At 41.6% G+C, this 12,955-nt stretch overlaps 1 protein-coding gene across 1 annotated transcript in view; it reads left to right on the top strand.

The window, feature by feature from the left end:
* The window catches only part of LOC126195557 (dipeptidyl aminopeptidase-like protein 6), a gene marked incomplete at its 5' end in the record, with an annotated part of 453,479 nt that overhangs the window by 326,905 nt on the left and 113,619 nt on the right, over positions 1 to 12,955 (top strand). Inside the window, one exon of the mRNA XM_049934181.1 lies at positions 12,436 to 12,602. Within this exon, the coding sequence (XP_049790138.1) occupies positions 12,436 to 12,602 (167 nt within the window). The remainder of the gene's footprint in view (positions 1 to 12,435; positions 12,603 to 12,955) is intronic.

The raw sequence follows: 12,955 nt of genomic DNA, 5'->3' as shown, positions 1-12,955 counted from the left end.
ATTTACGAATTTATGCCCTGACATATATACACTCCTGGAAATGTAAAAAAGAACACATTGACACCGGTGTGTCAGACCCACCATACTTGCTCCGGACACTGCGAGAGGGCTGTACAAGCAATGATCACACGCACGGCACAGCGGACACACCAGGAACCGCGGTGTTGGCCGTCGAATGGCGCTAGCTGCGCAGCATTTGTGCACCGCCGTCGTCAGTGTCAGCCAGTTTTCCGTGGCATACGGAGCTCCAGCGCAGTCTTTAACACTGGTAGCATGCCGCGACAGCGTGGACGTGAACCGTATGTGCAGTTGACGGACTTTGAGCGAGGGCGTATAGTGGGCATGCGGGAGGCCGGGTGGACGTACCGCCGAATTGCTCAACACGTGGGGCGTGAGGTCTCCACAGTACATCGATGTTGTCGCCAGTGGTCGGCGGAAGGTGCACGTGCCCGTCGACCTGGGACCGGACCGCAGCGACGCACGGATGCACGCCAAGACCGTAGGATCCTACGCAGTGCCGTAGGGGACCGCACCGCCACTTCCCAGCAAATTAGGGACACTGTTGCTCCTGGGGTATCGGCGAGGACCATTCGCAACCGTCTCCATGAACCTGGGCTACGGTCCCACACACCGTTAGGCCGTCTTCCGCTCACGCCCCAACATCGTGCAGCCCGCCTCCAGTGGTGTCGCGACAGGCGTGAATGGAGGGACGAATGGAGACGTGTCGTCTTCAGCGATGAGAGTCGCTTCTGCCTTGGTGCCAATGATGGTCGTATGCGTGTTTGGCGCCGTGCAGGTGAGCGCCACAATCAGGACTGCATACGACCGAGGCACACAGGGCCAACACCCGGCATCATGGTGTGGGGAGCGATCTCCTACACTGGCCGTACACCACTGGTGATCGTCGAGGGGACACTGAATAGTGCACGGTACATCCAAACCGGCATCGAACCCATCGTTCTACCATTCCTAGACCGGCAAGGGAACTTGCTGTTCCAACAGGGCAATGCACGTCCGCATGTATCCCGTGCCACCCAACATGCTCTAGAAGGTGTAAGTCAACTACCCTGGCCAGCAAGATCTCCGGATCTGTCCCCCATTGAGCATGTTTGGGACCGGATGAAGCGTCGTCTCACGCGGTCTGCACGTCCAGCACGAACGCTGGTCCAACTGAGGCGCCAGGTGGAAATGGCATGGCAAGCCGTTCCACAGGACTACATCCAGCATCTCTACGATCGTCTCCATGGGAGAATAGCAGCCTGCATTGCTGCGAAAGGTGGATATACACTGTACTAGTGCCGACATTGTGCATGCTCTGTTGCCTGTGTCTATGTGCCTGTGGTTCTGTCAGTGTGATCATGTGATGTATCTGACCCCAGGAATGTGTCAATAAAGTTTCCCCTTCCTGGGACAATGAATTCACGGTGTTCTTATTTCAATTTCCAGGAGTGTATTTGATGAAGGTCACACGTTATCTTCCTATATTTGTCAGTCATTTTTAATTTTTATCGCTAAAACGTATGTGTCTAATAAATAAATAAAAAGAAATAACGTAGATTCTCTGACAATTGTTGGAAGAAAAAGTAGCTATCGGGTCTGTCTGCTCTGTGAAGGCTCTAGGATCAATTCCCGGTGCTGCCTGAAATTTTTCCCTCGTTGGGATGACTGGAATATGATAAACTGAGACTTATGAAACGAGCTGAGGAGCTGCTTGAATGGAGAATGGTGTCCCGTAGGCTGACAAACTAACATCGTCTGAGAGAGTGGTCTGATGACACCATGCACTCCCACATTAATGCAAATGGCAGCCTCGGATGACATGGTGGCAGGTCATGATCACGTGGAGGTCTGGGCTTGATAGCGAGGAACATCTCTTGAAATTTCTATTAGTCATGTAACTTCTCGCAGGGGTGGTGGTTGGAGGGAGCAGGAGGAGCTACCGTAGGCGATGCCAGCCTGGGCACCTGTATTTTTATACAGTGTTACTGCAAACGGTATTGTTTGCTAACTGAAGTTACCATTGAACGTATACCAGTTAACACCAGTTGAGTTATACTGACTTTTGAGCTTCCAGAACACTTCGGTGAAGTGCCAAGCTACATTTAGCGTATAGAACGCAGCCTTGGGATATGTAACACACACTCAGGAACATTCAAATGGCGCTCCCAGTAGGAAAAAGGTGCAAAGGAGAAACTTTGCAGATAATTACAGTGAGGTACAATATGAAACTGACCCAAGTTTGGTGTCAGTGTGCATATCCACAGACCCTGCTATGTCGTTCCAATCGGGCAGGAGACCCTATTTAAAAGGAGCATACTGGACGACTGATACATGTGAGGATCACATCCCGACTCGAGGAAGACGTTAGTATGGGCAGAACGCCAGGTGGACGTGTTAGACGATATTTCTCAGAGTAAAGTTAGATTGAGAGAGGCCTAGTCATCAGTACGAAAACGGCAGGTTGGTCAATACACCGTCTGGTTTGCCATGTCGATCGTCCAAAGTGTTCCGTGAGACGATGTTGGGATCAGTGGACACGAGATGGCACCCACTTGCGACGTACCGCTTCTGGAGCGACAAGCAATACGAGGAGACGAGAGGTTGGAAGGGTCGTGGGGCAAGTGATCAAGGATCCTACAGCGACTAGCTCATGCGATACAAGCAGGCGTACTGGTGTCAGTTGTTCCACAAAACATTTCCAGACGCCTAGAGCATGTGAATTTGCAATCCAGGCGCCCTTGTCGTGTACTGCCGTTAACATCGAGACATCGGCGACTCCGTCTACTGTGGTGCCAAGCCAGGATGACGTGATGTTTAGCAATGAATGCTGATTCGTTTGGGGGCTGTTCAAGGTTTGTGGGCCAGTCTACCTCAGAAAATTATCAAACGTCAACTCGATGCCGGACCGTGTTGCAGCATGCATAACAGCAAAAAGTAGATATCTTAGGTGTTGCGAAACAACTCAAATCACTTAAGAAAGGCAAGTCTTCCGGTCCATATGGTATACCAATTAGGTTCCTTTCAGAGTATGCAGACACAATAGCGCCTTTCTTAGCAATCATATACAACCGCTCACTTGACGAATGGTCTGTTCCTAAAGACTGTGAAACGTCCCCCTAGAACAATTATACACGACTGTGCTTAAACTGACACACAATATTTTTTAGCGCAACGCAATCTGACTTTCAAAAATCCATACAAAAGAATGGCCCCGACTAACATTAACCTATACGTTTCACAAATCACTTACCTCACAAAAATCTTGGTTACTCGAGCTACTGCAATACAGCTAGCGCCACTACTGCCAGCTAAATAAAAGATTCAAACTACTGAAGGCACTAACTACTGATAGGCATAGTTAGCAAATGAAAGATTTTAATAGAGAACAAACAATGTATTTACCTTAATAGTCATAGTATATATAGCAGTACATGACAAATTTCAAAACTCCGCCATTTCTCTCACCACATCCACCACTGCTGGCGGCTCACCTCCAACTGCGCAAGGCTACGCGCTGTTCACAGCCAGCTGCCTAACACTACAATGGCGAGTATTACAACAATGCAAAGCAGCCACAGACTGCACACAGCACAGCCAGCGACTTTCATACAGAGGTGGCGTTACCAATAATAAAACCTAAACAGCCTACTTACATAGCCCCCATGCTCCCCACAAAAAATTTTACAGATTGTTTTGGGCAGTGGCCATTAATGATTTGATAAAATTTTTCATAATTACAATAAAAAAGATATCAAATGCACATACTTATTGATACAATGTTGGTCAAAAGCTCAAATTTTCTCACAGTCCATAAAGACAGTCCTGATCGTTCATCACGGGAAATAGTAGTGTTTTTCTCAAAGTCTGAGCAGTAGAAGAAAATGCACACGAAAGTAGTGGATTTCCATGCAGTCTTGAAGAAGTAGTGTTGTCCTTCCAACGAAAAGACAGTGCTGACTCTTGACATGCAGACAGGTAATGGTCCACAACAGAGCAAACCCACAGCAGAGTCAGCCAGTCGAAATTTTGAAGAGTATTGGTAGGTAGGTCATCACAGAGCAGACCCACTGTAGTCCTGGTAGAGATAATGGTACTGGTGAGTCAGCAAAGGTGTAGACCCACTGTAGTCCTTGTAGAAATGATGGTACTGGTGAGTCAGCAAAGGTGTAGACCCACTGTAGTCCTTGTAGAGATGGCCAGCAGCCATCTGTTGTGACTGTGCAGGTGCACAATCACCATTGAAGAGTCTTGTGGATAATATAGCAAGTCCATAACCACCACTTGTGCACTCACAAAGTTTTTGGAATTGTCCTTAGAACCAGCAATGCTGTTATCCAGTCCCTTGCTGAATTATTAACACAAGTTCAAACACTAACAGTCCCTACTTCTCACATATTGTCCATATACTATTACCAACAGAAATGTGTGCAGTGAAATGTAACTAACACGTTAATAATATGATGAACTGGTGTCAATTGTAATTTTATAACATAAGAATACAATTACAAAGGTACAAAATACATCATTAAAAACATAATAATACAGATAACATTTGTAGTAATATGGGCTTTACAAAAGAATAGAAATAAACATGTACATCAGTGTTACAGGAATTATGACATAAGTAAATATATAAAATAATGAGAATAGTTTTCGAAACATTAATTTCACACTTGAGCATAGAAACAGAACAGAATTAATAATGTCTATTCATCTTTAGAAAGTGAATAACATATTATTCATGCAAATTATATTTGAGGATAACAGTATTCCTCATCATAGTGAATGTACCTTAGTACTAAAAAAATTCCACAACATAAATCGTATTAGCTAAATACATAAAGACAGGAAGAACACAAATACACAAGGGAACACAAACACATAGTGGGATAACACAAGGAAAGGACAGGGTTTCTTTTACTGCAGTATTTTGCAAACAAAACTTTCTTTACTTCTCGGAGATCTCCCTTCGTTCCTCATTATCTCCAAAAGGTCCTATCTATACCTGCTTTCTGTACTGTTTTCGTATAACTTCTCAATGCATCTCTTCCAATTCATCATAGTTAGTTTCTTATATAGTCTACCCCCTCTTAAGCTAACTTAAATCTACTGAGCTCAGATATATATACCAAGGGACGAGGCAATGCAGCAGCACATAAAACAATTAATACAAACAGCAATGAAAAAAATAAAAAATTGTCAAAGCAAGCTGCAGTAAATCTAAATTACCAAGCGAAGCAACATTACAACTAATATGAGCCAATGTGCAGCAACAAGAAAAATAAATCAGTAGCATAACTAGATTAACAGAGTAATGCAAAGGGAAATTTAATAGCACTATGCCTGGCAAACAGCAGAAGCAAAGGTAATAAATTATATCTAAACATGACAAAGCTCAAGCAGAAAAATATTACAGTAAAGACAACAATGCAGACAAGGGAAATGTATATTCACATCTTAATGTCTATGTAATTAAAGTGGTGCACCACAACAACTTATTGTAAAAAAAATATTACCATGTACTTGAAAAGAAAATTATGTGTGCAGTTACTGTTACTAGTCCCTTCTTATTGTTCTTTCCTTTCCAAGTGCTCCTTTTTTTAAGAATGTGGATTACTAAATTATTATTTAATAGATCTGTTGACAGAAAGTGTTCACATTAGCAAATGCATTTTATTTTATAAAAGCAATGCCGCAACACAGCTGGAAACTAGATATCAAATGAAATAAGCAACAATGTACAAAGTAAAGCATAAGAACATCATTCAGTAGTCATGAGGCATTTCATAAGTTAGTAGAAATTCTCTCAACTCTCGTAGAAAGACGCTTGTCATAATCAGGTGTGCAGATGTAAAAATATTTCTCGTCATTTCATTAGGCATTTCTGTAAATATCATAAATTAAGAGCTCCACAGTGTAATCATATGTTTTCAAGTTCGACTGTGTCGTTTTTGCGATGCTTTCTACAAAGGAATGTCGGAAGCGAGGTTAATGGCCTCTTTTTTTCTCCACCTAATGGCTTTTTCTCCGGGCGGCTGGCCCAGCTGGGCGCCACAACGCATTACATCAAGGTCACTTACCTTTCTTACTGAAAAATTTACGACAGCAGTTTCCGCTACAGTGGCAGTCTCATATAAAAAATTTCACAGGTCAAGAATTAGCGTTACAAATCTGTAGAAACAAAATCTTATTGATATAACAGTGTCCAAAAAAAATTTTCGCCGACATTGTGATACATTCACGCATTTACACACATTTCATAACTCTTAAAGTACGATTCTTCGTTTCCAACATCCTTCTTCACAAGTCAGAGTCCCTAACCACTACTCATTATTCCTTACCTTATTGCACATATACATACTCGTCGACACTTCTTCAATCTTTCATCATAATAAATAAGTAGCATAATCAAATTCCTCATATAGCATCAGTTTATTGATCATAAACATACCTCAACAGCATAATACACATAGTCAAGTAAAAATAACATCATAACACCTCAGTCAAATCTCAAAATCGTCGTAGCTTCCTCCAATAATTTCAAAACCAAAAAAAATTCTCTGCTCATGTCAGTAGTGTCATCTACCTCAAACGTACTTTAAAAATCGTGATCCCATACCAAATATATCATTCAAAGCTCTCATAATATCACAATGGGTCCGAAAAAATATGAACAGTTCACAAAGTACAGACAAAATACAATTTCGTAAGTGTGAAGTTACCCAACTGTGTAATTGCGTAAACATGTGTCACTGATGTAGTAAAAAAAGTTTATCTCTCAGTTAAATGATCAGATAGCTGTGTAATTTGTGTGTTACAGAAATATGGTACCGATGTGTAAAGTTGTATAAGCAAATACCATATTAGCTAGGGCTCCTTGTGCTTGCCAAACACATGGTACACAAAGTAAGTGTGTACCCCCCTGAGGATTAATGTAATTATACCCTCAATTGTTACAGATTACAGCAATGGAATGAATTGTATCACAGAAAACTTTCTTTGTAATTCAAAAATCTTTAAAAATAAATGTTTTAAGTACAAAATTAATCACTCAAATACGTGTACTGTAGCGCTAAACTGTGCGTCTTGCTGTAAGATAATTCTGTGGAAGTGTCATAATTATCGTCCTCCGAAAGCTAAGTTCTGCAGAAGTCAATGTACTTACCTCATGATAAACAAAAGTGAAATGCTTTGAGTATAGATATCTTAGTTATTACGCTTACTGCCGTGATGAAGAAAGTACTGTGCTGTAACGTATTGCTGTGCTACAGAAAAGGCTGTCTCCTTGTAGCTATACCACAAAAGTTACTACTAAAAACTGTTTTACTTTCCAGAAGAATTCAGAAAAACTGTGCAGATATAAAACAGATACACCGCAAAAGTAACATTGTAAATTGTCACTCATTAGTAGCGTCGTGATAAAACTGTGTAGTTGTCACATAAACTAACCACTGTGTCGTCTGGTGTCTCACAGAAAGTACTTTAAACCCAGAATGTATTTTCAAGTAAACCAAAATGTTGCATTAAAATCTCATTAGCAGTACCAGTATGTGTCCTAAGTATGTAAGCCTGATAGTCATTACGTAATCGTGCAACTAACAAGCAAGAATGTACAAATACAACACTGTGTTGTCTGTTCACTATAACAATGCATTCGTAATTTCTGTTTAAAAATGTTCCCTAGGTTCTAGACTGGATATTTAACTTCAAATATTGTTGCATGTTAACAGTTTCTTAAGTCTCACAAAGCATACTAGAAATGTGAAGTGAAAAGTTTTATGGCAAAGACAAAGTTAAAAAGCAGATTATCTTTCAATAAACGGTTTTACATGTGAAATGTGGTGTAAACCTTTACTCTTCCTAGTACGCAGAGTTTCAACTTCAACGCAATTATCATGTGGTATACGTCGGTAATGAATACTGGAATTTTTCTCAAGGTTAGCGTCTATGTTATTTTTCTCTGAGCCAGCTGGCGCACGCGGCTGCTTGCTGTGTGAGTCATTGTCTGTCTCATTGTTGGCGCGCGTCGTTATTGGGATTAGGAGACCTAACTTCTGCAAATTCACTTTGACAAGAAGGCCCTGCCCTGTTTGAAGCTCGCCAGTTCTGATGGAATTCAGGTCTGTCGTTTTGTCGGTAGTTTACACAGTTTCTTTCTTGTCGGTCATGTGGTGGAGAATTTCTTCCTGAATCGTAACTGCGCGCTGAACTGTTGCGTCTGAAATTATTCTGTCTCCCTTGATAATAATTGTTTTGGTACCCATATTGTCTGTTTCTATGGTTATCTCTGTCATATTCATTACTATGGAAAAGCGATCTTTCTCTGTAACTATTATTCTGCCAACGGTTGTCATACGGATGGTGTCTGTTTTGGTCACGATTTACGTTGTAAGAATAGCCTTGTCGTGTCCAGTTATTATTTATTTCATCGCGGAATTGCGACGGATGTGACCTGTAATTGTTGTATTCCTGTTTTCGCATCCGGCGACTGTCTGTGTCAATTTTTAATTCTTGTAAAAGCCCCTGAAAAGCTTCAATGTCATCTTTGCTACGTCCTGATAAATAATATGTCGTAAATGTTCAGGCAATTTGATTAAGCAAATGCGGATGAGTTCTGAGGGGCTGTATGGGTTTGAAAGATACTGATTCTTATGCAACATGTCTTCAAAATATTTGACACGACTGGAAAATTCAGATTGTTCAAAGTGTTTCATCATTATGATGCTATGTTTTACTCGGTCTTGTGTAGCTTGAGACCAATATGCTGAGAGGAAGGCATGATAAAAATCTCCTTCACTGTGACAATCGTGAATGACCGATCGCATTCTTACAGCTGGTTCATTCTCCAAGTAGCCACACATAAATTCTAACCTGTGCTCCAATGACCAGTTGGGAGGAAAACAATGAGAGAATTGATGGAGCCACGCTTGTGGACGAATGTCGTTGGCAGAATTCTTAAATGTTTTGAATTTACGTGTAGTAATAAACAGCTTATAGTCAAAATAATCATGTCGGCGAGTCGCATATCGGTCATTGTTAGGTCGTGTCGGCCGTTCCATCTCAAAATTCGGTGCACCTTGCCAATTTCTTTCATAATTTCCGAAGTGTTCTGTGTTATTATCTTGTGGGTGTTCCGTATTTCTAAGTCCCTCTTCCCGTGTTGGGGCACTAGTGTCCTCTGAAACATGTAATTCTTGTATTACCTGCGTCAACTGATCTTGTACTTCCCGGATTTCTCTTTTGTACTGTGTATTGATTTGATTTTGATTTTATTTGAATTTTCTAATTTGTTCATACTCTTCTGTGTCAGTGAAGGCTACAGGTCTTGTGTCATTCAGATCATCATCTACCTTTGTAGATAAGTTAGTGACCTGATCCGAAAGTTCGGCTACTTTCTCCGATAGTGAACACATTTCCTCAGTGTGTTTTTCTGAACCAAGTTTCAGAGTGTCCATTTGTGTTGAAATCGAATCTACTGTGTCCTTCAAGTTTTCCTGAGTTTTTGCAAGTTGCGTAACCGAATCGGTAGATGCAACTGAGTCAATTTTAGCCCACAAGGTCTCATGATTTTCATGAACAATGGTTTGCAGTTCTTTTATGGCTGCTTCGTGAATTTGTGTTTTTACGTCATTACAGACTTTTTGACATTTCGATTCAATGTTATGTAACTCAGTAGTTGAATCTTCACGTGTTTGTTCAAGTGTGGTGTCTAACTTTTGAAGATTTTGTTCCATTGTGTCTAACTTTTTAAGATTTTGTTCCACTGTGTCTAACTTTTTAAGATTTTGTTCCACTGTGTCTAACTTTTGAAGCTTTTGCTGTGTTTGTCTGTGATTTTGTTCCATTGTGTCTAACTGTTGCTGTGTTTGTCTCTGATTTTGTTCCATTGTGTCTAACTTTTCAAGCTTTTGTCCCATTTGTTGCATTAATTGTAATAACAATGCACTGGTGTCTGAAACATGTTCCTCAGTGATTTTCGGCAGTGAATTTGCACCGGCAACATTCACATTTTGACAAGCGGAAAATGTGTCTTGACTCTTTTGAGAAAACGGCGAGGACGCAAAACCTGAATCTACAGTATTTGCAAAATTGTGTCCTGTCATTTCGGATTCCTGAGGCGAGCTGTTGCCGAGCGATCGATCGATAATGCTTCCCTGTTCACTACTTGTTTCACTGTCTACGCCATTGTTTGCAGCCCGCTCCATTTCCCTATGCACAGTTACCAAATTACTACTTTGAACGTCTGTTAATTCATTACACAGTGGTGCTGGCAAGCTACGCTCGTCGTCACTATTATTTCTCAGTTTACTTTGGAGCCTAGTGTTACGTTTTTCACACGCCATTATTGTCACAATATTTCACACGATAACACAGACAAGCACAATTTGAAGAGCAAAAATAAGAGAACACATTAACATAACACTGAAAATAATATCTAGTTAATTGCAGCTGCGAAATACTTAGTGCAAATCTACATGCATGCCACAACTGTTTTACTGTACAACAATGAAAGACTGCAACTACAAAGGAGATTTTCTCTACAATTACGCGCTAGCAATAAACAAAATCTACACTAATTACACAAACTACATGAAAAAATCAGAAGATTCCAGTGAGGTATCCTGGCAGGGTCGACATATGAAACGTCCCCTTAGAACAATTATACACGACTGTGCTTAAACTGACACACAATATTTTTAGCGCAACGCAATCTGACTTTCAAAAATCCATACAGAAGAATGGCCCTGACTAATATTAAGCTATACGTTTCACAAATCACTTACCTCACAAAAATCTTGGTTACTCGAGCTACTGGAATACAGCTAGCGCCACTACTGCCAGCTAAATAAAAGATTCAAACTACTGAAGGCACTAACTACTGATAGGCATAGTTAGCAAATGAAAGATTTTAATAGAGAACAAACAATGTATTTACCTTAATAGTCATAATATATATAGCAGTACATGACAAATTTCAAAACTCCGCCATTTCTCTCCCCACATCCACCACTGCTGGCGGCTCACCTCCAACTGCGCAAGGCTACGCGCTGTTCACAGCCAGCTGCCTAACACTACAATGGCGAGTATTACAACAATGCAAAGCAGCCACAGACTGCACACAGCACAGCCAGTGATTTTCATACAGAGGTGGCGTTACCAATAAAAAAACCTAAACAGCCTACTTACAACTGGAAAGTAGCACAGGTCACACCATTATTCAAGAAAGGAAATAGGAGTAACCCATTGAATTACAGACCCATATCATTGACCTCAATTCGCAGTAAGATGGTTCAAATGGCTCTGAGCACTATGGGACTTAACATCTGTGGTCATCAGTCCCCTAGAACTTAGAACTACTTAAACCTAACTAACCTAAGGACATCACACACATCCATGCCCGAGGCAGGATTCGAACCTGCGACCGTAGCAGTCACGCGGGTCCGGACTGAGCGCCCAGAACTAAACAAAGAAAAGTGCGAGGTCATCCACAAGGGTACAAAAATAAATCCGGTAAATTTTGGGTATACGATAAATCGCACAAATCTAAGGGCTGCCAATTCGACTAAAAACCTAGGAATTAAAATTACGAACAACTTAAATTGGAAAGACTACATAGATAATATTGCGTGGAAGGCGAAACAAAGACTGCGATTTGTTGGCAGAACCTATAGAAGCGACAAACCCACTAAAGAGACAGCCTACATTACACTTGTACGTCCTCTGCTGGAATACTGCTGCTTGGTATGGGATCCTTACCGGGTAGGATTGACGGAGGACATCGAAAAAGTGCAAAGAAGGGCAGCTCGTTTGGTGTTATTGCGCAACAGGCGCGAGAGTGTCACTGATATGATACGCGAGTTGGGGTGGCAGTCACTGAAACAAAGGCGGTTTTCTCCGCGGCAAGAACAATTTACGAAATTCAAATCACCAACTTTCTCTTCCGAATGCGTAAATATTTTGTTGACACCCACCTACGTAGGGAGAAATGATCATCATAATAAAATAAGAGAAATCACACCTCGAACGGAAAGATTTACGTGTTCCTTTTTCCGGCGTGCCATTCGAGAGTGGAATGGTAGGGAGGTAATATGAAAGTGGTTCGATGAAACCTCTGCCAAGCACTTAAGTGTGAATTGCAGAGTAACCATGTAGATGTAGATGTAGAAAAGTGGGCCAACGCGTTTTTTATGTAGTGCTGTATTTGTCCACTTGTTCTCGCTGTATTTGTTCCTTGTCTTGATTTTGGAATGAAGTGAATCTCTCATCTGTATCACTACGTCTAAAAAATTTCATTCCAATCCGATGCTCGCCTCTTGATGCACTATCTTCAGTGTTCGTGAGTGTATGTATCCTGGCTTCAAATGTAGTTGAGTACGTGTCTCCACTGTCTGCGGCAACGGCCTGGGTCTGAGTAGTGCGTTTGTGCTTGTACAGAGGAGGTGCTGGGCAGCAACGAAGCTCTGTGGATGTCCAACGACGGCCACCTGCTGCTGTTCGCCACGTTCAACGACACGCTCGTGGAGGAACAGCGCTTCCCCTGGTTCGGCACGCAGGACGACGGGAAGCTGTACCCCGAGATCCGTAGCCTGCGCTACCCCAAGGTAACCTCTCGACCCACATCGCATTACATCACTCAATCACACACACACACACACACACACTGTTCATCCTGTAGGCCCACAGTGAGTATATCCTCAAGTTTGCGAACTACTGCTGAAACAAATATGCATAATGTACAGCGTGAAGAAAAATTCATGCACTCCGACTTCAAGTGTTAGTCCTTTCATAGTAGCAAATATACATACAAAAACGTCTGTAACAACATTTCGCTATGCGAATATTTTTAGCAGAAATCGAATGCCAAAGAGTGGCTACTTGGGAAGCCAGAAATGTCATTTAGTATAAGTATCTGCATTCAAAACATTTTAAACATCACTAACCAGTTAATGGCATG

Source organism: Schistocerca nitens, chromosome 7, assembly GCF_023898315.1.
Source record: "Schistocerca nitens isolate TAMUIC-IGC-003100 chromosome 7, iqSchNite1.1, whole genome shotgun sequence".
In the NCBI taxonomy this organism is placed as follows: domain Eukaryota; kingdom Metazoa; phylum Arthropoda; class Insecta; order Orthoptera; family Acrididae; genus Schistocerca; species Schistocerca nitens.
Note: the sequence above shows the minus strand (reverse complement) of the source record. Positions and strands in the feature narration are given on the sequence as shown.